This window comes from Pyrus communis, chromosome 2, assembly GCF_963583255.1.
Source record: "Pyrus communis chromosome 2, drPyrComm1.1, whole genome shotgun sequence".
In the NCBI taxonomy this organism is placed as follows: domain Eukaryota; kingdom Viridiplantae; phylum Streptophyta; class Magnoliopsida; order Rosales; family Rosaceae; genus Pyrus; species Pyrus communis.
Window position 1 is genome coordinate 4,320,858 of NC_084804.1, and position 26,060 is coordinate 4,346,917.

Genomic DNA, 26,060 nt, shown 5'->3' on the forward strand with positions numbered 1-26,060 from the left:
AAAAAGTTAGTGATTATATTCTTCACTGCTTCTTTCCTCGTACTTTTCTGCGCATCAGATTTCCATCAAATCAAATTGAATGGGAGATGTATACCAAATTAGGTGTTTTAGTGAATCAATATTCTTCAAAGCAAACAACCAACTGCTCTAAGCAGATGTATAATAGCAGAAAGCCTGCTCTACTACTAATAAACGAACCAAAATCAACCCAAAATCCATAGCAAAGAGGCCAGCTAATAAAAGCCTACTCTACTACTAATAAACGAACCAAAATCAACCCAAAATCCATAGCAAAGAGGCCAGCTAATAAAAGCCTGCTTTACTGCTCTACTACTCGATACCCTTCTCTTGGTTGCTGGAGAAAATGAAATAAAAAGATGCATTGACTGCTAAATGATTGTCAGTGGCCAAGTCATTAGAAACAGGACAGAACAAAAAACCAAGCATAGTCAATCCCTAGATGCCTGTTTGTAATATTTTTTACTGGGTTGTTAAGATCCCACTCAACACTAATTCTTTACCCTGTCCTTTTCCTTTTCATTCGAAACCGACAATTCAACATTTGAATTAATAAACTCCTCTTTCCTTCTCTGTTGATCTTAGCTAAACACAGAATGCAAATCCTCCATTCAAATCGCAAACCCATAAAAATATTAAAATCTGAGAGAAACCCAGAACCTAAAATCACCTCAACTTTCATTGTATCATCCAAATAACCCTATCACAATATTTTCTCCAAATTAGAATCGACTACTAATTAAATAATAAAAATTTTCTTAAAGCAAACCAACCAACATAAATAATCAAAACCAAAATTATCTAATTCAGCTGGGAAATAAACTACGAATCCATAAATCCAATAATTACCAATCCATATTTATTGTAAACAGAAATAGTTTACAAATGAAATCAGGCACTTATTAATACTGTAACTGACAAACAAATGTTGATTTTGTGATCACCAATTCAAACATTCAAGTTACCCAAAAATACAGAGGAGAGAGAGAGAGAGAGAGAGAGAGATACCTGAGGACCACCAAGTTCGCAGAGCTGCTACACGGAAGATGACGAGGAGGAAGGTTGCGAAGGGGATGAGGAGGAAGGTTGCGAGGCTGCACAGAAGAAGATGAGCAGGAAGGTTGCGAAGGGGAAAGGGATGAAGATGAGCAGGAAGGTTGCGAAGGGGAAAGGGATGCAGAGGTGAAGAGAAACGGCTGAGAAGAAGAGATTTTGTTTTTAGGGTTTGTTAACTGATTTTGAAGTTGTAAATTTTGAAAAAGACCAAGGGCATTTTTGTCTAAAAATATTGGAAATTTCTGTCCCACAGACGTGGAACAACCCGTTCCAAGGTGGGGGTGTGGAACAAAAAATCATCCAAAATCTGTTCCGTGGAACAGCGCGTTCCACTCATTTTAGGCGCACCAAACGCGGGACGGAACGCCTCATCCCACTCTGTTCCGTCCCGTCCCGCGTAACAAACGCGACCTTAGGGAATGAATCCAGCCAGGATCCTGGTTCGTAAAGAATAAAGCTCATATAATGAAATTTGTTAGAATTTAAACGTAAATTGAAAATTTTATTAATTTTTTATTAATTATAGCACGTGAGCTATATATATATATATATGAGGTTAAAACGAAATTCTGTAGCACGTGAGCAGGAGGCTTAATATAATATAATTTTATTCAAAGTTGAGCTAATCCAAGTTCTAGTTGTCAATAGGCTGGCAAACAACAGGTGTTAAAGACTAGTCAAATGCGCAAAGAACCTACTCAACTTACGTCTCCACAAAAGACATAAAAGATAAATAATTTTAATTCATCACTTTATTTCTACTTCCATCTAATAATATCTTCTTTCTCTAAAAACGTGATCTTAATTTGAGGACACATCAAGGTGAACAAAAATTTGATTTTCAACTTTTTTTTTGAGAATTGACCAGGTAAACTATTACCTTTCGTATATGAGATATCTACCATAATTACTATGAGCGTATTTGCCAAACTTTTCGCACGTTTTTTTAATAATCAAATTTAATAAATAAAATAGAAGTAATTGTCAAAATAAAACAGAAGTGCATGGGAAATTAGAAAAAATATGTGTATGTCATTTTCAATAATTAAAAAAAAACCGTTGGTCTACTTTAGGCAAGTGATTTTGACCCTGAAAATAAAAAACCAAAGTGGGGATAATTATTTGCACCATTATTCCATCAGGATATTTAATTATAACTTATATAAGAGCCTGCAGACAGAAACAACGGAGTTCCTGGAATGTGATTATGTGAAGAAAATGGCAGCAAGTCAAAACCTTTCAAAGTTGTTCTTCTGCTATGTTGTTCTACTCACAGTACTTATCTGCATTGAGCCAATCCAATCCCAGGAACAGGGGGGCACTCTTGCAGACGATGAAGGTAAAGGGCTCTCTTACGTTGAAAGCCCTTGTTTTGATTTTCTATATGTGTGAAGTGATTGCAATTTTATTTGCTGGAATTGGATTGTTCATCTGAAAAATGTTGAAAATTGTATTTATGGTGGAAATAACTTAAATTTATAAGCTTTTTAGACAAAATTTGACAGGAAATTGAATAAGAACAGAGCTTATGCATGAGTTTTTTATGAAGTTTGATTTTTTTTCTGTGTTTTATGTGGCCAATCGTATTAGACTTACTAGAAAGGATGAAACTTTATCTTACCCATTACTTGCTTTTGTGAAAAGTGATTTTGAGATTGTGTTTCTGTGTATTTGGGTGTGGCAGTGGAAGCACTTCGTGAAATAGCTGTGCAGTTGAATAAAAAGGATTGGAATTTCAGTGATCCTTGTAGCAATATTCCGACTATTTCAATCCCGCATTCGGATGAGTACAACAACACTCTCGTCTGCAACTGCTCTTTCTCTGGCAATGTATGCCACATCCAAAGCATGTATGCGCCTTTTACGAGCTGTAGTATATAATTTCTGCTCGAAGTTGCCTGTGATGGTAATGGCCAATGCTGCCATTGCAAGTGTATGAAGGTTTTTTTGTCAATATCAAGTTGTAAGAGATTGCGATTTTTGGCACAACATTCATAACCTGTAAGTTGTGGATCCTTATTATGCAGTATTCTTACCGGACAGGACCTTGATGGTGTGCTTCCGCCAGCGCTGTCGAAGCTACCTTACCTTAAGCAAGTGTATGAAGATATGTCCGCTAATTTGTTTTAGTTTCTTCATCCACAAATCTATTAAGCTTCTATCTGAAAACCTAATAGCACTGTTTCTTTATGATCGTAGTAATTTGGCAAGGAATTACCTTAGTGGTTCAATACCGCACGAATGGAATTCTACGAAGTTGGAACTTCTGTGGGTGAATTCTAGACTTTTGTTTGAGGTTGATAATAAACTTGCATACCAATTATTGAACCAATTTCATGCACATGCAGGGTTCTCAGTGTGAACAACATATCAGGACCCATTCCTGGTTATTTGGGAAGCATAACTACTCTCCAATCTCTGTATGCATCTATTCTTTCTTCCATTGCTATCACCTCATTCAGAATTGTTAGTTTTGTGCACCAATGCGACTTGACAAGGCTTTTGCTTTCAGGGCCTTGGAGAGCAACTTATTTTCTGGAACTCTTCCCCAGGAATTGGGCAATTTGGTTAACCTGGAGCGTCTGTTAGTTTTCTACTTTATCTTCCTTTGTAACTTTATATGTTTACATTTTTTAAATTTTATTGGATTTTCATAAGCAAGTATATATGTTAATTGACAACGGTTTGGTCTTGTTTTTCCATTGGTAACTACAGCTATCTTCGTGCTAACAATCTCACTGGTGAGCTGCCTTCTGCTCTCTCCAAAATGACCAAATTAAGAGTCCTGTAAGTGATATGACTACCTTAAATAATGTAGGTTCGTTCCATGAAATACTTATGGTTTATGTCATTTAATCTTTCGGCTTTTTGTGGCATTATTTACAGTCAGATTGGCAGTAATAACTTCACTGGAAGAATACCTGACTACTTTCGAAGTTGGAAAAACCTCCAGGCCTTGTAAGAGATCACTTTTATTGCACTTTTTAAATTCTCAACTGAAATATTTTCATGTGTAATCCTAAATCCATCAAATATGTTGTTTACAGAGAGATGCAAGCGAGTGGTCTTGAAGGCCCCCTTCTATCTAGTCTCTCTGCCTTGAGTAATATGACAGATCTGTGAGTCCAGCCTTCCAAGCTATCAGTTATTTTAATTTGCATGATCTCCTTGCGTCTTTCTAATTTAGAGAGAAAAATGGATTTATGAAGATACTTGTATTCCAACACGTTATCATGCTGTAACCTTTTGCAGAAGGATTAGTGACTTAAGTGGTGAGAGTTCATCTTTTCCAAACTTATCAAGCATGACGGGCATGAATAAATTGTGAGCCATATTTTAGGTTTTATATATTTTTCTATTAGCATAATGCATGCAGATGAAAACTAATTTACGAATATTGGTTGTTCAAATTGCAGGATGTTAAGGAGCTGCAATATAACCGGAGAAATGCCTGAATATATCTCTACCATGACAAGTCTGACTGTTTTGTAATTCTTCTATCTATTATTCTCCATTTTTTCATGACATGAAGCTCTTAATAATTGGTTTTACACTTTAGCTCTAGATTATTACTAATATTGTATAACAAACTGGTAACACTATGAGCAGTTTGACCTTACTCTTTAAAGCATATTCTAAATTTGTCCAAAACCCGATCGTGAATTTCGTGTGCAGACTACTGGTTGATTCATTTATGTTTTTAAGATTTGCTGAATTTACTTCTGATTATTTGTATACATATTCATTTGCAGAGATCTTAGCTTCAACAGATTGGAAGGGAGTATTCCAAATTTTGCAGATATTATGGAATTGGCCACAATGTAAGGAATATAACTCATAAGGGTAGCTAACCCACATGATGATGCATGGAGGCATTTCCCTTGGTTCGTGCAAGTGTCACGATCCAACTTTTAACATTGTCATTTTGATGTTAACATGAAGCTTACTTCTGGATAACACATTCTGACCGAATAAGAATGAGTGCAGTTTTGTTTTGTTGTTTACCAGAAGAAAAAAAAAGTATAGAGATATGAGTACATTTAGGATTCGACCAAATTCTTGCTAGGAATCATAGCTGTACCAAGGGAAAGGCCTTAGAAAGACTTTAAATTTCTCATCTTTCTTTGTATTTTGAACCAGTATACTTATAAATATATGTTCATTGACTTCTGTTTTATATTGCTCACTGATCAGATATCTGACAAGCAACTTGCTAACTGGTCTTCCAGAGTGGATTAAAAATAGAGACAGTCGCTAGTATGCTTCTTCATCCCAGATTTTTACATATTTTTTCTGCTTCGTCATCCTGAATTTCATATGAACGCATTATTTTTTTTCTTTACTCTGTTGATAATGCATACTGTTGAATTACCACAAGTAATTATATTATTTACAAGTTTTACAAAAATCTTCTGATATTGATTTTTCCAAAATTCGAAGCTAACAGAGAACTTCATGTTTTGTGTGCAGCAATATAGATCTTTCTTACAATACTTTTCCTCAGAACTCTGTCCCAAATTCTTGTCGAGAGACCTTGTAAGCATAACGGTTTTTCCATTTTTTTTATGTTAATGTCCTTGAGATAAACCTATGTTACTTTCTTTGACTTCTTATATAGATGAATCTAACTTTTTGTAATGTGTTTTGCATCAGCAATTTGTTCAGAAGTTTTTCCAGTCGGAACAATTCGTATGCTTCTAACTTCATGAGCTTCATGCAACGACTTTTCATTTCTCTTTATTAAGTTAAGAAGCTAATGTTTATTTTTCATATTGTAGGCTACTTAGCAATTGCCTCTTTCCATGTTTAAAAGGTAGTTAAAATTTGTTGTTAGAATTAAATCTGTAGGAGTAAATTCGTGTTCATATGAAGTGAAAAGGTTACAAAGCATTGTTTGAAATTCTTTCTCTTCTTCTTTCTTTATATAGATCGGTACTCATTACATCTAAATTGCGGTGGAAATCAAACCACAGTCGGAAACATCAAGTACGAGGCAGATGACGCCTCAGGAGGTGCAGCAAAGTTTTTTCAGAACTCAGCAAATTGGGGATTTAGCAGTACTGGTGATTTTGCGGATGTTTGGAGCTCCAACAAAGACTATATAGCAAATAATATTTCGATACTCAGAATGAACAACTCTGAATTGTATAAAACTGCACGACTGTCTCCTCTTTCTCTCACATATTATGCTCGTTGCTTAGCAAATGGAAATTACACTGTGAAACTGCACTTTGCGGAAATAGTTATCAGAGACAACAGGTCTTACTATGGTGTTGGAAGGCGGATTTTTAACGTTTATATCCAGGTAGTCATTTGCAGTGCTTTTTGGCTCTGTAAAAATAGTAAACATTTTACATTGTTGTCACTTTTAGTTTTAACCATTTGGATAACTTTGACTCTTTTCGTTGTCTTTTCACTCACAGAGCTTAACCAGCGATCCACAACTCCACATACTTTTTTACAATTTTTCTAACCGCTCGTCTTTCTTATTTTTCTACTTGACTGAGTAAATAATTTGTTGCAGGATAAACTGGTTTTGGAGGATTTTGATATTGAAAAGGAAGCACAAGGGGTTGATAAGGAAGTGATTAAGGTATTTAAAGCAGTTGTTAGCGTTAAGACTTTAGAAATCCGCTTTCAGTGGGCTGGGAAAGGGACAACAAATGTTCCAAAATCAGGAACATATGGTTCTCTGATATCAGCTATCTCAGTGCAGTCTGGTAAGTAGCAATGTTTAAGTCTCTCTATACAATCCTGTCGAAATTTATTGTTCTCTCACAATCACTGTTCTTGGCTCTTATTCTAGATTTCAAGCCGCCTGATGATAGCAAAAGGAAGAAATTCATTGTGATTGGAGTTGTTTCAGCGTTATTCCTTGTTTTCGTAATTTTGGGCATTCTTTGGTTGAAAGGCTGTTTCGGAGGCAGGACAACCAGGGAACAAGGTACAGACAATACCATATAGGTCTTCTGTTTTTTTTTTTTTTAAGAAAAGTTGAAAAGTTATTCATATTTCTACTTGCTACAGTATGAATTTTCAAAGGGGCTTTTACATTGGTAGCACCTATCAGTATGCTGAATCATTAGAGAGTTAACTTATCAACGAAAGTCAGCTGCTTGGTTGAACAGTCGAGAGGATCGAAATCTTATTCTTATCATCTGTATTTACTGAACCTTGATTCCTATCCCTAGGATTACTAATTTTTATTTATTTCACTCAAATCCTTAGCCTTTAACGTTTCCATTTACAATTCTAACTTAAAGTTAAATCCCATTTCTAACTTCTTCTGCTAAAATAATTTCATCATCGAATCATGCATGCACGAATCTGATGGAATTTGACAGTTCATCAATATGTTAAAATTTACTAGGGGTTTAATGCCGGCCCTTGTTGTAAACATGTTATAAATGCAAATTCAACTCTTATTCTACCTCTTGTTGCCCTCTCAATTCTAAATAGTTCAATATGTTAACCTTTCAATATGAACAGATCTCATGGGATTCGATCTTCAAACTGGTTTCTTTAAATTCAAGCAACTTAAAGCTGCAACTAACAACTTCGATGCTGCAAACAAGCTTGGGGAAGGTGGCTTTGGAGCTGTTTACAAGGTATTCCACAACTCCATTTTGTTTCCCTATATTTGTAAGAACTTTTCTTTTGTTTTGAATGCTATGGTGTATCACACGTGGAGAGTATTATGGTTGACATATATTCCTCAAATGTATTATATTTCAAAATGCAGGGCGAATTATTAGATGGCACATTTATTGCAGTTAAACAACTTTCTTCAAAATCAAAGCAAGGAAATCGTGAATTTGTGAATGAAATAGGCATGATTTCTGCCTTACAACACCCAAATCTTGTGAAATTGTATGGATGCTGCATCGAAGGAAATCAGTTATTTTTGGTATACGAATATATGGAGAACAATAGCCTTGCCCATGTTTTGTTTGGTAAGTTGGACGAAGTGCAATACTTCCGTATGTTATAATTAGTTTCATGAATATTCTTTGAGTTATCTGCTAATTTCAGGCCCAGAGGAAGGCCTAAAGAAACTGAACTGGAATACGAGGCATAAAATATGTCTTGGCATTGCAAAAGGTCTGGCTTTCCTGCATGAGGAGTCGACACTGAAAATTGTTCATAGAGACATCAAAACAACCAATGTACTGCTTGACCGAGACCTTAACCCTAAGATATCCGACTTTGGTTTGGCTAAGCTGGACGAAGAGGAGAAGACCCATATTAGCACCAGAGTCGCTGGAACTATGTGAGCAATCCTTCATTTTGTTCTTTCATTTGTCGTGGTTTCTATTTTGCTCGTTTTATTTTCTTAATTTAGATAACATGAAGACTTTTTAACTCAAATCTTCTTTTAACGATAAAAAAACTTTACTGAAGTAGATGTATTAATTGCAAAATTGTATTTCAAAACATCATCGAAATCAATATAATCAGTGTACATAAAGTTCTTTAGATGACATCTTTATGGACACTTAACAGAAGTTGTTAATGTGCAGAGGATACATGGCACCAGAATATGCGTTATGGGGTTATTTGAGTGACAAAGCAGATGTTTACAGTTTTGGGGTCGTTGCATTGGAACTCATCTCTGGAAAAAACAACGTCAAATATCGTCCAAATGAGAATTTTGTATGCCTTCTTGATTGGGTAAGACCTTCATCGCAGTCGTTTTTGGTACAGGAAAAAGTATATGGGAAGCCAGAGTGCTTTTTGTAGGACTGTTTTTCCAACACATGCGAATTGTTTGGCTCCGCCGTATTTGTAAAAGAGAACCGAAGAATTAGAACATGGCTTTTCATTTTCTTCTTCAAATGTTTTTAACTTCTCATCATTCCTTCTGCATTTCTTCTCAATGCCGCAGGCCCTTGTTTTGCATCAAGATGGAAATCTGATGGAGCTGGTGGATCGAAAGTTGGGGTCTGAGTTCAATAAGGAAGAGGCATTGAGAATGATAAAGGTAGCTGTACTATGTGTCAATTCATCACCGGCACTAAGACCTACAATGTCTGCAGTAGTGAGCATGCTTGAAGGCCAAACTCCTGTTCGCGAGGTGAAGATAAACCCGAGTATTTATGGTGACGAGTTGAGGTTTGGGGCCTTCACCGAGGACTCTGATACTGCTTCTGTACAGAGCACGCAAAGCTTACTGTATTCACCCGATGCAAAACGGACCCCCTATACCTCATTGTCTGTCTAGGATATCTATGCAGTTGATCGTGATTCTCGTGGTAAATGAAGAACAGTGTGGCCGGGTGGTCTGTTGTTGAAGGCAGGTGCTCATACCAAAATGAAAGCACAAATTCACTAGAGACGATACGGCCATTTTCTATAGTTTATTCTTATTTCTGATCGTAGCTTCTGCGTATAACGTGTATAACATAATGGTGGTAGTAGTTCGCATGCATGAAGGTGCCCGAACATCATTTTTTATTTTATTTATTTATTTAAGGAAACCGATAGAGAAGAAGAGGGATATTAGACTTATATGCGGCAGCATTTGTTATAGTAGTAGGAAGAGATAAAAAAAAATCTGGATGGGGAACCATTATATCACAAAAATATATTATTAAAACAATTAACCATCGTATCTTGTCTCTTATTATTCCCGTTGCTAACTGGAGAAGTCGGGTTAATTTTTTTTTTGTTTCTTCATATTCTTATGAAGAAAGGAAAGACAGAGTAGGGAGGAAGACCACATACAATATAGAAAATTAAGAAAAAGAGAGGAGAAGACGGAAAAACAAACAGAAGAACCATTAGATGAATCTCATGTGTTTATTAATTAGTAGGAAAAAGAATTATGAAAATTTTAAATATAAAAAAATGATAAAAAATTGTATTAAAACTTTACGTGGCAAGCTTTGAGTGGGGTGTAGTTTCACTCAGCAAGATCCATGACAAACTGAATCTCACACAAATTTTTCTTCTGTTCTCAAATATTATATATATATATATATATATATATATATTTTGATGATATGCAGTGATGTTTCATCGTGTATTGTAGTCAGTACTCACACACATCAAATAGAATCTTAAAATTAAACGAGAAAAAAGTGGATGTGTGATTTGCCGATAAAGTCCTTTTTATTGCATTCTGTAGCATATGAAAAGATAGATTTACACTTTGATGTCATGAGTTACAAGCTATGGTCCTAACAAAAGTGGGTGTATTTTTGTGAGATTGTAAATATTTATAAACAAATTTTCATGCAGGGCCGGGTGGGAGCTTGATATCGCAGTGCGCTTAGTAGCCTGGGAACATTGGTGGAGGTGGAGATGAGTATTGGAACCCGATGGTAGGTGGCAATACGAAGTCATATACTGGAGGGGGTGATGAGGAAACGGGAGGAGGAGGTGATAAAGATGGAGAAGGTGGTGGTGGTGATTGGACTGGAGGTGGTGGTGAGTGGACCGGTACTGGAGGTGGTGGTGAGTGGACTGGTGCTGGTGGCGGTGGCGAGTGCACTGGCGGCGGCGGCGAGGGTACAGGTGGTGGAGGTGAGTGGACCGGTGGTGGAGGTGAGTGGACCGGTGGTGGAGGTGAGTGCACAGGTGGTGGAGGTGAGTGCACTGGCGGCGGCGGTGAGTGTACAGGTGGTGGGGGTGAGTGTACTGGTGGTGGGGGTGAGTGGACCGGTGGTGGAGGTGAGTGCACAGGTGGTGGAGGTGAGTGCACAGGTGGAGGAGGAGAGTGGACCGGTGGAGGAGGAGAGTGGACGGGTGGTGGAGGAGAGTGCACAGGTGGTGGTGGTGGAGGAGGTGAGTGCACAGGTGGAGGAGGAGAGTGGACTGGTGGAGGAGGAGAGTGGACTGGTGGTGGGGGTGAGTGAACCGGTGGTGGAGGCGAATGGACAGGTGGTGGGGGTGAGTGCACTGGTGGTGGAGGCGACTGGACGGGTGGTGGGGGTGAGTCCACTGGTGGTGGAGAAGAGTGGATTGGTGGTGGGGGTGAATGGATTGGTGGTGGAGGAGAGTGAACCGGAGGTGGTTGCGAGCTCATTGGTGGTGGTTGCGCTACTACTGCTGGTGGAGGGGAGTGAACTGGTGGTGGGTGAGGGCGGATTGGAACGACAGATCTTTGCCCAAAGGGTGCTGGTGGAGGAGCGTCAACAATTGGTGGAGGGAAAATTGGAACCTTAGGACCTATGTCTTTAGGTGATGGTGATGGTGTAGGTGATGGGGTTTCTAAAACCGGCTCTGGAGCAGGTGCTTCTACTTGAGGCGGTTGTGCCTTGGGTGGTTCCTCTTTTGAAGGTTGTTCTTTGGGTAGCTCCTCTTTAGGAGGTTGCACCTTTGGTGGCTCTTCTTTGGGAGGTTGCACCTTTGGTGGCTCATCTCTAAGAGGTTGTTCTTGTGGTGGCTCCTCCTTGGCAGGTTGTTCCTTGGGTTGCTCCTCCTTGGGAGGTTGTTCCATGGGTTGCTCCTCCTTGGGTGGTTGTGGTTGTGGTTTTGGTGTATGAGGTGTTTGAACCGGTTCAGGTGATGGTTTTGGTGGTTGTGGTGGTGGTTGTTTGGGTTGTTCTGTCTCTGGTGTCTTCGGCTTTTCAACCAGAGGCTGAGAAGGTTTCAACGGCCCATGTCCACCGCCACACTTTGCCTTACTGCAATCCACTGGCTTGCTCACCACAGCATGACATTCTTTTGCCGACTTTTGTTCAGGCCTGTCTGGTAAACAATTGCTCACATCATCAAACACAACGTCCTTCCGAGATCCTGGCACGCATTCTTGGGTCTCTCCATTGAAGTAGTTGTACGAGAACGTGAAGTTTCCCAAGTTTGGCAACATACATATACTATCAGGAACAAAACCAGTTAGCATGTTGTGTGCGATATTCAGCTCCTCCACCTTTTCCAAGCCCTTGAAAGTTTTCGACATAATCCCACTGAATGTGTTTGAACTAATATCGAACACCGTCACGTTTGCGAGTTGTCCGATTTCAGGAGGCAGACATCCAGTAAACTTGTTGTTGGAGAATACAGCCTCATTTAAAGTTTTAACCATTTTTCCAATGCTGTTGGGGATGCAGCCCTCGAGATGGTTGTTGGCGACGACAAGAACTGATACGGGGGAGTTGCCGAGATTTTCAGGAATGGTGGATGTGAACCTGTTGTCATTCAAGAACAAAGCATCAAGTTCCTTGTTGAAAAGCTCAGGAGGCAGCTTCCCCTCAAAATCGTTGAACCTAAGGTCGAGGTACTTGAGGTTATGAATTTCTAGGACAACGTCGGGAAACGATCCCACAAAGCGGTTATTGCTAACATCAAACTCGTGGAGAAGAGTTAGCCTTCTAAAGCTCTTGGGGATGATTCCACAAAACCTATTAGAGTTGATATGGAACAACGCCATGTCCGTCAACAACCCTAATTCCGCAGGAAGGTGTCCAGCGATGTCTGCATGGTTGATATCAATGCCTGCCACCACCTCAAGTTCCGGATCATCGAGAGCCGGTGCGCAGAAGACTCCGTTGTAAGCACATACATTCTCGCCAACCCAGTTCTCGGTTGTTTTGAGAGGGTCCGAGTACACGGCCTTTTTTAGAGCCTGAAGCCCAATGTATGCACGTCGAAGCCTGGTGTTGGGAAACTTTAGATCAAGCTCAACCTCAAATTCATAGTTGTCAGGAATGTCACCACCTTCTGTGAGGCTTACAAGCTGGCGATGTGCAAGAAAGGACGCTTCGGCATCGGTTAGGGCAGAAGAGGAGGAGGAAAATAAAGAGAAAATAAAAAAGCTAACTAGAAAGCAGCCATAGGCCTGCATGATTTTTCCACTGCCTCCTTGTTTTGACCCAAGGCTGCTTATGGGAGATGAGGGGAGAGGGGGAGAAGGGAGTGTTATATGTAGATGAAGGCCATTTTGGTTAGGTTTCTTTGAGAGGTTATGCAAAATTTTCTCGGCATGTTTGGTTGTCTATAGAATTTGTTGATGCCTTTTGGAGTGATGTCTAAATTTAGGATTTCTGTTTGGTGGAAATGCTGAGTTATTGGAAATCTTTGCCTAAATTTGCATGCGATCGTTGCAAAATGATAGACCCGACAATGACCAGGTCTCATCTTTCATTCGGTATTTTTTGTTGGTTGGGTATATAAATCTGTTTTATGTTTTATTTTTTTAATTTTTTGTTACAGTATATACTTACACAATATAAGCAGCAAGCTGCACATAACACATGTCATGAATAAAATAGAGAGAAAGTATAATACTGATAATATAAGTCACAAGATAAGTAAGATTGACAAATAAAAAAATATAATTTCGGTCATGTAAAACATGCAATGAGAGTGAGATGAGAATATAACTCCGTTCAATTTCTTGTCAAACATATTATGTGTGAGATAGAAAGATAATACATAACGGAAGAATCATTCCTAAAAATGATTTAAAAACTTTATAAGATGTCTCAAATCTTGAGCTAATATGTCTGCGATTCGAGTCTACTGCTAGTTTAGCCCAAGATCGGTACTTTCGGCAACATGGCTCGATGGACGGCCACCCAACAAGTCTAAAAATGAACTAATAATATTTAGGTCCAAATTGATGGCCCTTCCATAAATTCTTTGTTTCAAATCCTATGCTCAATCCACCAAATAAAGGAAAAATAAAGCAGACAAAACTCAACTCTTTGTTTGTTTTAAATACCTTTTGGTATGGTTAAGTAGTTGTATCCCTAAATTCATTTAGAAAATGCATCTTCTTATTGTGTTTTAATTTTCAACACACTTATAAGCGTTTATGATTATCTAAAAACACTTTTAATAGCTGTAACGTGAGATATGTAATTTTTTTGGTTCATGAGATGTAAGTACCCAAGTACGATATATAACTAGTATTTGATCAAAGTTACAATTTTTTTTAGGGAATTCAAAATTACAATTTTAAGTGTAAACAAAACTTTCATCTCAAGAAGCATTTGAGTGTGCTTGTCTAAAATTTGTCCATCACACTATCAAATTGTATTACACGTTCACAAATTATAATAAACCGAATATACTATTACAAACTTAAGTTATATTAGAATTAATAAAACGGTGTGACAGTCAAACCAAAAAATTAGTTGTAGGAATCTTGGCTTGGTCTGATTTTTTGGTAGGGGTTTGACTTCAAAATCCTTTTACAAGGAAGACCAGTCAACTGAGAATCCTCTTTTAGTTTGTGTAGTTCCATACAATACACACATTTTACACGCGTTTTGAGGCCATTTTTACAGTCAACGGCAAGAGCTGCCCTCCTTCCTTCGGCTCTTTGGTACAAAGAAGAAGAAGGCAAAATCCCCACTCTCTCTCGTTGGCCTAAAAAGCCAGCCAGCCAGCCACTGCAAAACACCAAAACAGAAAGCACTTTTTTTTAAGCACTTTTGTATTTCGAATGATTCCCCCGTCCAACTAGAAAACACCAACAACGCCATCGATTTCGTTTTCTCTTCTTTCACTTCGCCAATGAAAGACAAAGACCCTTCATTTCCTATGGAATCCTCTGCTGCGGCGGCGAGAAGCTCCATCTCTGCCGCGCTGACCACCACGCTCTCCAACTCAATCCAGGCTCTGGGTCGCGGTTTTGACGTCACTTCCGATATCAGGCTTCTCTACTGCAAAGGGGCACCCGGGTCGAGGCTGGTGATTCTGGAGGAGGATCAGGGGAAAGATCTTGTTTTATCTGATGGGGTTGTTGTGCCGAATGTGCCCATTGATGTTGAGTGCGCGACGGGGAAGAGGTCCATTGATAGAATTCATGCCTGCAGCTTCCATGAGGTGAATTTTTATCCAATTTCGGTTGATGGGTTTTGTTTTTTGTGAGTTTGGATTTGAATTCTGTGATTTGTTTTGGGTGTTTTTGGATTTTCAGAAGCTTCAGTTCAGTATTGGACTTGTTGGGAATTGAACTTTCTTGGTTGTGGTCTGGTTGAGTACAGAAAGTTATAATCTTGGTTTGTTTTATGTTGGATAATGTTGCTTTGCTGGGTTTTTGTGGTTCTGGGATTAGTTTGTTTTCGAAATCATTGATTCCGCATATCGTATTTCATGGATTTCTAGAATTCTTCTAGTTTTACTCCTGTGTTAAATTTGAATAACCGTACATTCTGTCTCAAAATTATTATATTTTGTTTGTGTCATTCAATTGCTAATGATTTGAAAGTTCGAAAAGATCATGTCTTTCTCTTCTTCCAGGCTTCTGAGTTGTTTTTTCTCCATATAGGTTGTCATGAATTGTTTTGTGATATGCAGAGAATAGATTACTCATCTGTTACGGAGCAATGCACTACGAGCTAGTTAGGCTAAAGTTCTAGTCTGAATGTTTATTTGAGCTCGTTAGGCTAAATAAATCATATTTCAGTGTTGGTGTTGTATTTTGATAATGGATTGTACAGTGGGTTAATAGCCAGTGTAATTAGTCAATGTACTACGCAAAACATAAAGAAAACTGGGAAAATGTTGCATACTCAGACAACATATAGATGGCTAAATAAAGAAATCTGACATTCGTGATTGTTTGAATTCAACTGTTTGCAGAGTTTGCTAAAACGATTTGGTGCATTAGAGAATAAAATTTTACGGAGATCCTGTAAACATGCTTAAAGATAAAGTTTGTTTGGTTACTACAATCCCAAAAAGCTTGAGCAGTTAGGATGTGAGCTAGCAGTTAGTATATATTCTAACATAGCTAAGTTTGGATTTGCGTTTCTTAAATTACATTTTCTCGTTTGAAATATATCTTCCCCGTAGTGGAATGAATAGTTTCTCCTCCTATTTGGTCAGCATTTGGTGCATGCATTGGGATTTCGACTTGCTTCTCCTAATTATAGCAACCATTTTACCTTCTTGTTATACGACAAATTTTGCGAACCTTTGGCTTTGATGCTTGAAATTTCAGATGGCAGAATACTTCAACAAGAAATCAGGTATATCAGGGTGCATTCCTCTTGGAAGCTTCAATGCCATGTTCAATTTCACTGGTTCTTGGCAAGTTGATGCAGCAGCAACCAAATCCCTCGCCATGATTGGATACTTCATTCCCCTATACAAAGTTAAATTAGAAAACGATAATTTAGTTTTGCATGAGGAAATCAAGCGTGCTGTTCCTTACTCATGGGATCCTGCAGCTTTAGCAAGGTAAGCAACTAAATATGATAGAGTATAAACATGAAATGTCTGTGTTTTTTCAATTCTAATCATCTCGGTAGAAAGTCAATTACCAACAAAATTGATAGGCTAATCCCTACAACTCATGTCCTCTCTATGCGTTAAACTAATAGATATTTTCGAGGACAATTCAACTTGTCAGTACCTGATTGCTCTGTTTGATACCTCCTTTCTGTCATTTTCTGTTCCTACTTTGATCAGTGGGTTATAAAATGCAACTAAAGAGCTTGGTGATGAAAAATTGAATGATTAACCATTAGACCTGTGTATGCTCAAAGCCTCAAACTAATGGCGACGCACTTGATTCAAAATGGTCTGGATATGTACTTAAAGATGCTAGTAACTGTTATTGAAACCAAACTTGATATGCACTAACAAGAAGGATAATCAATCAAATTTCATTATGTTGGGCAGTTCTTATAGTTACATATTTCAAAGAATAATTTTGGACATGGCACCCCATCAATTCATATTGAAAATTTAAATTCAAAATGTTCCAAACTGCAATATTTGGTGATGCACAACTGCAGGGTGTTCCTTTGATAAGGTTACTAGATCTGTTGGTCTGTACAACACCAGAATTTTAATACACAATTTTCTTTCTCCTCTTGTTCATTTTTCAGTTTTATCAAGAGTTAAGGTACCCATATCATCACGTCTGCAACTATTGGTGGAAGAGATGTATTCTATATCAGGCAGCACCAGTCATCTCCTTTGTCAGTGGGGGACATTGAGAATTATGTGAAAGACATTGGTGATCATAGGTTTGTGGACTCAAAAAGCCAGTCAAATCCAGGCCCATTAAAGTACAAGGATAAGGTTTGTATCACTGGTGTTTCGTCTAAAAGTCTCATGAAACTTTTCGCCCACTCTTAAAATAATTCTTGATGAATTGTCATTTCCAGTGGATTTGTTTGTGAATATCCTTAATTTTGTGTCCTTCAGGATGTTACAGTCATATTCAGGAGAAGAGGGGGTGATGATCTTGAGCAGAATCATACCAAGTGGGCTGAAACTGTACAACTAGCACCAGATGTGATTAACATGACATTTACACCCATTGTTTCTTTGCTTGAAGGAGTGCCTGGAATAAAGCACTTGAGTCACGCGATTGAGTTATATTTAGAGTGTAAGATCTGATCTAAAATGTATTTCATAAAAAGTGTTGACTTTTATTCCAATCTGATGACTAAATCATTTTAATTATGGTTAGCTTGAATCGTTTGTCTAGAACCTGAAACTTGGTTATATAGCTAGAAGCATGCTTACCTGTGGCTCCACCTATTCAGGTGTTGGAGGTGTTTTTGACATTTATTATATGTTTGTCATTGTTTATACCAGACAAGCCACCAATCGAAGATCTGCAGTATTTCTTGGATTTTCAAATTGCTCAAGTATGGGCCCCGGAGCAAAATAATTTGCAAAGAAAAGAACCTGTGTGTTCATCGCTTCAGTTCAGCTTGATGGGTCCGAAGCTTTACATCAGTCCAGATCAGGTACATTTGTTGGTTCTCATTAGTTCTTTGATGGCTATTTTTATCAAATTATTGTGTGGGAAAAGAAATGACTCTTTCATTTCCTTATATTTGTACACTTTCACCCCACCTTAACTGAAGAAGTTTCTTGACGCTGCAGGTAACAGTAGGCCGTAAGCCTGTCACAGGGCTTAGACTAAATCTAGAAGGCAGCAAACAGAACCGACTGGCTATACATTTGCAACATCTAGTGTCCCTTCCGAAAATTCTTCAACCCCATTGGGATGTGCACATGGCGATAGGTGCACCCAAGTGGCAAGGTCCAGAAGAGCAAGACAGCCGTTGGTTTGAGCCAATCAAGTGGAAGAACTTCTCCCATGTAAGCACTGCACCGATAGAGCACGTGGAAACCTCTATCGGTGACCTCTCTGGTGTTCACATTGTCACCGGGGCTCAGCTTGGTGTATGGGATTTTGGTGCCAAAAATGTATTGCACCTCAAACTCCTCTTCTCTAAAGTACCAGGCTGCACAATTAGGCGGTCTGTTTGGGATCACAACCCAGCCACCACGTCTTCTGCACTGAAGACGGATGGTTCTTCTTCGTCACATTTAAACAACAGAAGCTCTGACGATAAAAAGGAAAAACTAGCAAAACTAGTGGACTTGACGGAAATGTCGAAGGGGCCGCAAGATATACCAGGTCATTGGTTAGTCACTGGGGCTAAGCTTGGAGTCGACAAGGGAAAGATTGTATTGCGTGTAAAGTACTCGTTGCTGAACTACTGATCATCGGCCTTTTTCCCCCCTGTAATTGTAGGCATTCCACTAAACTTTTAGTCCGGCATTCTTTGCACAGGCAACCCCTGTTCTGTACATTTACTTCTTTTGTTTCTTAGACATCTTCAATTAATAGTCACATCATTGTTTGTCTGAGGGGTTTTCTTCTTGAATTGGTTGAGAAGACAATGTATGTTTCTGAATAATTATAATTTATATACATTTTTAGGTAATATATGAAGTCATTTTTTCAGTGACATCAACCCTTGCGTATGACCATCGACTAGAGAGTGTGCATCCATATATTTCTATGTTTTCAATTCCATCATGAACAGTTTTCCGTATCATTTTACACGTTTCATTTTTATGAAAACTAATGAAAAAAGCTTGAAAACTTTGAGTTTTAACGATAATGACAAAATAAAGGCTAAATTGAATAGTACCAGGTTTGATTTTTTAATGTAAAAATGTAGTTTTTTTTATTAAAGTGAATAGTACCGCGGACTTTTCGTTAAAATTCTCTTGATTTTTTGAGTTAAAAAGCATCTTTGCTTTGAGAATTTTGAGTTTGACGGGTGTTACTAATTCACCTACTATGATATTGTTGAGCGTATTTCATGAACTAAGGGTATAGTATTGCAGTGTGGCCGTCATATATTGAAAAATCACTATTTATAAAACTTGAAGGGAAGTTCTTTGGTTGCTTTTGTGCAATGGGACAGTATTAACTAGTCTAGTGATGGAAACTATGTCCTTAAAGGAAACTTCTTTACGAGACCATCAATAGTTGATTCAGCCTAGTGAAGAAAACTATGTCAGGCACTTAAATCACTTTTATTTTTGTTTGCTTATTGTTGAGTTTTTACCCATGCGTACTGAGTTCGAAACTCTCATTTCTCTAAATTAATGTAATAATTTTGAACTCTCCCTTCTCACCTTAATAATAATATTTTTTTAAATGATAAACCAGAATTAATTCACCTAAAGAGGAAAGAAATAAATCAGTCACTTCCACTAACGTGTAATTAACACTAATCTCTTAACACAATCTTATTATTATTAACATGATTGGATGTTGGATGAGTTTGTAATCTTAATGACAGTTTTTATGCCATCTGCGAAATTTATTGTCTGCTCCAACATGTTGATGTGAATCTAACAGTTGCAAGAGTGATTGCATAAGAAAATTTCTTACCAAATGGGCGAAATTGCAGATATCATCTGGTGTAGCGTGGATCAAACGTCAATGTTACTCTTGTGGCGAAAAAACCATTTGACAATATCTTTGTGATTAAGCGAGTTATCAATCTCAGTCAAAGTCGATCTTTGCATCTAAATTATGTCGAGCTTTTTTCGTGGGTCTGTCATATATATGCATGGTTGAAAGGGTCCTTTTAGGACATGAGACTCATGACTGTAAAATGAGGCTTGAACTTGTGTTGTTCGAACAAACATACGTAAAGTTTACATATGACCTACGCCGCAGGAATCATTAGCGCAGAGCCATTAAATATTCTATAGCTTGGGCGAGACTGGAGCAGGCAAGTTGCTACCTGTGAGATAACGCAGCCCACATCTGACTTAATCATCCTCACCATCATAGGTTAATCTAAGTATTAAACAGTGTTTAAGTATCTTCTATTCTATTAAGAGAAGAGCCCTTGTTAACTTTTTCCCCTTTTTTCAATTTTGCCCTTACTTTTGAATACACAATATTGACATGAGGAGGGCAAAATAGTAATTTTGTATCTTTTGACAAAATGACAATTATATCCCTATTTTTCCTATTTTACCCTCGCTTTTGATGCACAATATTTACATAAGAATGACAAAAAACAGTAATTATGTAATATTAAGATAAAATATGCACTTATTAAGAGAAATTATCTCACCATCATTTTTTCATACTCATTTTAAAATTTCAAAAACTAATCAGACTTCTTAATAAAAAAACAAAAAGTAAAATGAAATTGTTTACACACACGGAATGTGTGCTCATCGGCTAGTATTATATAACACAGCGTGAACCGTTGAGATGTTTGTTCTAGAATCTGTCAGCTGTCTGTTTTAATCCTTTTCCAATAACAACATACAAGTCCTTTTTAATGCTAAGCCCCATAGTTGTATTAGCCTGACAATTTGCACCAATTAAAGGGTTTTTTTAATTAGCTTTCGCTAATCATGTACGTGGAAACTATTCTGCTCTTGATGTGAATGATTAATTTGCTGCAAAAAAAAAAAAAATTTAATTGAGAAAGAGGCGGATAGTAGTGTCCAAAAGCAAAGGCTCCCCAAGGGCAAAAGACAGATTGGGTGTTTAGATGCTTTTGGACTTGGGTGAAATGCAGGACTCTTCTTCTTGTAATGTTTCTTTTGTGAAATTTGAACTTGAAAGTGCCCCAAAGATTTTGGATTGCACTCAATCCCTTGTTGAATACTTCATACGTACTCATTTCTTTTACCTATTCTTTCTGTGTCGACAAGAAATTACCAACATGTATTAATTGGAAATTTAAATAAAAAATTAAGATAGAAATTTTCACACATTTATTTTTTCTCCATGCAATTATCCCAATTTTTCTAGTTTTTGGATTGATTAAAAAAAATTAAGAAACTAAAAATGAAGAATAAATCAACGAAGAAAAAAGCAAAAATATGAAAGACTACTACCATATTTTTTTTTCTTTCTTCATAACACTACCCATAATTTAAACACAAAAATTTGCTTAGGCTTTTGGAGTATGACATGCCCAGTAGGGTTTTTATTTTACAACCACACGAAAGCCAAAACCTCAAGATTTTGTAGAAGAGGGCGAGTTGAATTTTTACCCTATCTTAAGTAAATACGCCATCATTGGAGCTTCAAGTCCTCACCTTTTGGTAAAAAAATTATTATCCACTTGTTGATACCAAAAAAGTATGATTTCATCTTCTTTTTTTAAGAAATGCTAAATGGGTAGCTCTCACTCTGTCGTCCTTATTCAGGTTTCCTCTTGGACAATCTTGACAATGTCTTGGGAATCTCTTACTCAAGGTCGGCAATGTTATAGCAAAACATGCACCAACATTCCAACAAATTAAAGGGCATTATGGGCATCACAAGTGGTCGTTACGCAACTTCCAATTAGTCCCAAAGCCCATCTGTGTCAAAGTCTTATATATACGAACCTCAGTTTCCATTAGCCTCTCATCCCTTTTCCAAAATTCATACGTCTGTTCTCTTTAGTACCAGAGAGAGATCACTGCAATCCTTGTATCTAGTTATGGTAATTTTAACAAATTAATGAGCACATTTGTTCATGTTTTCTTTCGAATTCGACCTTGTTAATTATATTCTCTTTGATTTATAACCTGCAGGAGAAACTTGAGCTTGTTGAAGGGAAGGTTGATTGGAAGGGAAGGTCAGCTGTGAAATATAAACATGGAGGAATGATAACTGCTGTGCTCATACTAGGTACTCCTTTAGTACACACATTATATACATGATCACTTTCTTTTCTTCTAAGAAAACGACATTCTAAACTGGTCTAATGTACAGGAAGGAGATTAATTCTGGCATAAGAGGAGGGACACACTGTCCTAACTAACTAGCATAATCTACATCTGCTTACATGATCACCATAAATGCAATAATATGTAGTCCTTAAATAATTTACAATTTTGGGGTTGTTTTTATATGTTGCAGGTACATTTGCTTTTGAGAACATGGCAACTCTTGCCCTGGCTGTGAACTTGGTTACCTACTTCAATGGGGTCATGCACTTTGAGCTAGCAGATGCAGCTAACCAACTCACCAACTACATGGGAACTGGCTATATTCTGTCCATTCTCATGGCCATCCTTGCAGACACCTTCTTTGGCAGATTCAAAACTCTTCTTATTTCCGGGTGCCTCGAGTTTGTGGTATGCACGAAATACTCAAATTACTCATCATTAATAGCAAAATATACACAAATACAACGAGTTATGAACCTTTAATCAAATAGAACTGGATGGATGCTAACTACACAATAAGATGTCACTAAATTGTTTTGAATACAACTTATTGTCTGTTCAGTGACGCTCAGTTCTATTTGTTTATAATTCGCAATTGAATTTGGTTTAGTAATTGCATAGTTTTGTAAATTTTCACTTTAGGGACTAGCACTAATGACTGTGCAAGCTCACTACCCTAAACTGACGCCACCAGTCTGCAGTGTCTTTGATCCAACTGCAAAATGTGAAAAAGTTGAAGGTGGAAATGCTGCCCTTCTTTTTATTGCTCTCTACATTATGGCGGCCGGAGCTTCCGGCCTGAAGGCCACGTTACCATCACACGGTGCTGATCAATTTGACGAATCGGACCTGAGAGAGGCAAGGCAGATGTCTAGCTTCTTTAACTTTCTGTTGCTAGCAGTGTGCTTGGGTGGTGTAGTCAGTTTAACCCTAATTGTGTGGGTTCAAGACAATAAAGGATGGGATTGGGGATTTGGGATCTCTACTATCGCCATGTTCTTGGGCGTCGTCATCTTTTTCGCAGGATTGCCGTTGTATCGGATACAAGTTATCAGAGGAACTAGTGCTTTAGTTGAACTTATACAGGTTTGTTTTTCTTTTGTCAACCCTTTAAACACTAGTTCCAAGTCATTCTTTCTTTTCTCTGTTTTTCTTTTTTTTGCTTTATACAAGCGAATATGAGGTGGGGGAAATAACAAACAAAACTTGGGTGCAAAAACCTTCTTTGGATGCTTATAAAGATTGATTTTTACAAGGTACCCGTTAAGATCCGTTTAATTTGATATCACCATAATATAAAGATGAGGTTGATAGTGGTGATGGTGCAAGGTGAATTCAAACTAAATGAGTTTTATTGGGTACCCATAAACAACCCAATTAGTTAATTTGCCACCTTTACCTATTGGTGTTTGGTTGGAGGTCGGCTTAAGGAAGATTCTTAACTAATGAATATATTCTTCCAATTCAGATCGAACGTTAATCACAACTAGCTAACTTGTTGCTCATGTTCTTTTCAGGTGTATGTTGCAGCCATCCGCAACAAAAATCTTAGCCTTCCTGAGGACCCCGCAGAATTGTATGAGATTAGCAAAGACAAGGAAGCTGCTCTTGAACAAGAATTCCTACCTCACAGACCCATTTTCAGGTACCTTACAAAGTTTTACCGCAATATATGATCTTCCACCCTTGAAATAATACAAAATTAGGGTGTTAACTAAGAACGTTCGTACACTCATAAATGATTAGATTTCTATATCAATTTCTATTCAGATGTTAAGCAAAATATAAGATCCTCTACCATTGAAGAGGGATAAAATTAAGCTTGCATTTCCATGATTTTTAAATACATTTTTTTGGTGGAAATATGGACTTCCATTATTAGTCTAGCGTTGATCAATTAGTACCAGATATCTGCTAAGTTATGTTATCGGTTGAATTGGATTAAAACCGAACATTAGGTCATATTTAACCTAATTTACAATTTTCATTCAGTCTCACAATAAAACATGCCAAATTGTTTGGTAACACAATTGAATTTCTATTCCGTCATAAGAAAACTTCTTGTTAGCTCCTTGCCCAACACATAATTGAATTTTATTCAGGTTTTTGGACAAAGCATCCATCCGAAGAGGGCAAGTTGATGAACAACAGCCTCCAAACCCATGGAAACTTTGCAGAGTCACACAAGTGGAAAATGCAAAAATCATCCTAGGCATGGTCCCAATATTTTGCTGCACAATTATAATGACTCTATGCCTGGCACAACTCCAAACCTTCTCCATCCAACAAGGTCTCACCATGGACACAAGTATCACCAAACACTTCAAAATCCCACCAGCCTCACTCCCCATCATCCCCATTGTCTTCCTCGCCATCATAATTCCTGTCTACGACCGTGTCTTCGTCCCCATCGCAAGTAAGTTCACCGGCATACCCTCTGGCATAACGCACTTACAGCGCATAGGGGTGGGTTTAGTTCTTTCATGTGTTTCCATGGGTGTGGCTGGAATCATGGAAGTGAAAAGAAAAGATGTGGCAAGAGAGCACAACATGCTGTTGGCAAGGCCGGTGGTGCAGCCATTGCCAATCAGCACATTCTGGCTGTCTTTCCAGTACTTCATTTTTGGAATCGCTGACATGTTCACATACGTAGGGCTTCTTGAGTTTTTCTACTCGGAGTCTCCCAAAGGGTTGAAATCAATTTCAACTTGCTTTTTGTGGAGCTCCATGGCACTAGGGTATTTTTTCAGCACCATTTTGGTTAAGATTGTGAATAATGCAACAAAGGGTGTCACAAAAAGTGGAGGCTGGTTGGCTGGGAACAACATTAACTTGAACCATTTGAATCTTTTCTATTGGTTGCTTTCATTGATGAGCTTGATCAACTTCTTTATCTATGTGTTTGTTGCAAAGAGGTACAAGTATAGGCCTGGGAGCCCCATGCTGGTTTCAAAGGAGAAGAAGAAGGAAATTGAGGTTCATGAGTTCTGAGAAGATTCAAGTAAAAAAAAAAAATAGCAGCTATTATATATATATATATATATATATATATATATATATATATATATATATATGGTTTAATGTAATGTGTGAAAATTGGATAATGTATCCTAAATATGATATTTAGGCCTAGGACGTTTGTTTTCTTTCAGCTAGCTAGTGTCTGTGATCAATTAATTTGTTGTCCATCAATGAAAATTTTCAATTCCCACACCTTCCAATAATTTAATTTGATTGATTATTTACATAAATGATAATCAATGAAAAATCTAGAAATAACTATTATCCATCTTCAAAAGTTATTCATGATATTCAAGATCTTATACATAATTAAGTTGCAAGTTACCAAGTAATTCATAATTATTATTTGAGAATTGCTAAGAAGACATTCTCAAAGTGAGACTCTCTATAGACTTTATGCCACCTCACAATTTAACATTAATTGTCGTGCCAAAAATTTAAAACATTGTACAAAAAATGAGGTGGCAAACAGGTCATGGATGGTCCCACTTTCTCTTATTATTTATTCAAAACATAATGGGCAATGTTATTTGACACACAAAACTAACGCACTTGCTGACACACTCTTTAGTCTAGATAGCAACCATGTATAATGATAAGTGTCACTTCTATTAGAGTGTGTATCAGTTTTGTGTGTCCAAATAATTTTATAATAATATTACTAGACAATTTAGATTGTTAGTGTACCTTGATCAAATTTTGAATGTCATTAAGATGTTAGAGATTTGGGCTGGTTTGGTATTGCTGTGTTTTGAAAAAAAAGATGCTTCTGCTGTGCTGTGAGAATAAGCAGCTGTGAAATAAAGCAGCAGAGTGTTTGGTAAACTTTTTTGTAAAAGTGCTTTTGTAAAAAAAAAAAAAGCAATATTATAGTGTTTGGTAAACTTTTATGTAAAACAGATATGAAAAAAAAACTGGTTTTTCAAAGCTGGGTTTTGCAGTTTCTTGTTTTTGGCTTTTTTTTCACCCAAAACTGTGAAAAAAAGCTGAAACTGAATGTTTACCAAACACAAAAACAACTCCTAGCTTTTTTTTATACCAGCTTTTTTCAG

The 26,060-nt window shown here is 37.5% G+C and overlaps 3 protein-coding genes and 1 pseudogene across 3 annotated transcripts; 3 read left to right on the plus strand and 1 right to left on the minus strand.

Moving 5' to 3' along the window:
* The first annotated feature begins 2,233 nt into the window (after positions 1-2,233).
* LOC137725964 (probable LRR receptor-like serine/threonine-protein kinase At1g07650) lies at positions 2,234-9,677 on the plus strand. Its single transcript, XM_068464809.1, has 24 exons — positions 2,234-2,413; positions 2,759-2,924; positions 3,102-3,173; positions 3,274-3,342; positions 3,423-3,494; positions 3,587-3,658; positions 3,790-3,861; positions 3,961-4,032; positions 4,122-4,193; positions 4,327-4,398; positions 4,491-4,562; positions 4,827-4,895; positions 5,269-5,331; positions 5,545-5,610; positions 5,728-5,763; positions 5,853-5,887; positions 6,003-6,379; positions 6,599-6,794; positions 6,881-7,018; positions 7,564-7,682; positions 7,817-8,027; positions 8,107-8,344; positions 8,595-8,745; positions 8,960-9,677. Exons 1-24 carry the CDS (start codon positions 2,293-2,295, stop codon positions 9,293-9,295), a joined length of 2,967 nt encoding a protein of 988 aa, XP_068320910.1. The 5' UTR covers positions 2,234-2,292; the 3' UTR covers positions 9,296-9,677.
* Positions 9,678-10,159: 482 nt separating this feature from the next.
* Positions 10,160-12,929, minus strand: LOC137725965 (pollen-specific leucine-rich repeat extensin-like protein 3). Its single transcript, XM_068464810.1, has one exon. It carries the CDS (start codon positions 12,860-12,862, stop codon positions 10,346-10,348), a length of 2,517 nt encoding a protein of 838 aa, XP_068320911.1. The 5' UTR covers positions 12,863-12,929; the 3' UTR covers positions 10,160-10,345.
* Positions 12,930-14,300: 1,371 nt separating this feature from the next.
* On the plus strand, positions 14,301-18,752 carry LOC137725967 (MACPF domain-containing protein CAD1-like; annotated as a pseudogene).
* Positions 18,753-21,444: 2,692 nt separating this feature from the next.
* LOC137723521 (protein NRT1/ PTR FAMILY 4.6-like) lies at positions 21,445-24,978 on the plus strand. The gene is made up of 6 exons (XM_068462727.1): positions 21,445-21,477; positions 21,850-21,946; positions 22,178-22,395; positions 22,630-23,073; positions 23,505-23,632; positions 24,090-24,978. Exons 1-6 carry the CDS (start codon positions 21,445-21,447, stop codon positions 24,976-24,978), a joined length of 1,809 nt encoding a protein of 602 aa, XP_068318828.1.
* Positions 24,979-26,060: the final 1,082 nt, after the last annotated feature.

What these genes read in the sequence shown, in the direction of transcription:
- LOC137725964 (XM_068464809.1), top strand. Translation starts at nt 2,293, where the DNA reads ATGGCAGCAAGTCAAAACCTTTCAAAGTTGTTCTTCTGCTATGTTGTT. An exon ending in TTGAGTAATATGACAGATCT is followed by an intron (nt 4,194 to 4,326) that starts GTGAGTCCAGCC and finishes AACCTTTTGCAG; the next exon opens with AAGGATTAGTGACTTAAGTG. An exon ending in TTTTCCAGTCGGAACAATTC is followed by an intron (nt 5,764 to 5,852) that starts GTATGCTTCTAA and finishes TTCATATTGTAG; the next exon opens with GCTACTTAGCAATTGCCTCT.
- LOC137723521 (XM_068462727.1), top strand. Translation starts at nt 21,445, where the DNA reads ATGGGTAGCTCTCACTCTGTCGTCCTTATTCAG. An exon ending in ACTCTGTCGTCCTTATTCAG is followed by an intron (nt 21,478 to 21,849) that starts GTTTCCTCTTGG and finishes TATAACCTGCAG; the next exon opens with GAGAAACTTGAGCTTGTTGA. An exon ending in CTTTAGTTGAACTTATACAG is followed by an intron (nt 23,074 to 23,504) that starts GTTTGTTTTTCT and finishes TGTTCTTTTCAG; the next exon opens with GTGTATGTTGCAGCCATCCG.
- LOC137725965 (XM_068464810.1), bottom strand. Translation starts at nt 12,862, where the DNA reads ATGCAGGCCTATGGCTGCTTTCTAGTTAGCTTTTTTATTTTCTCTTTA.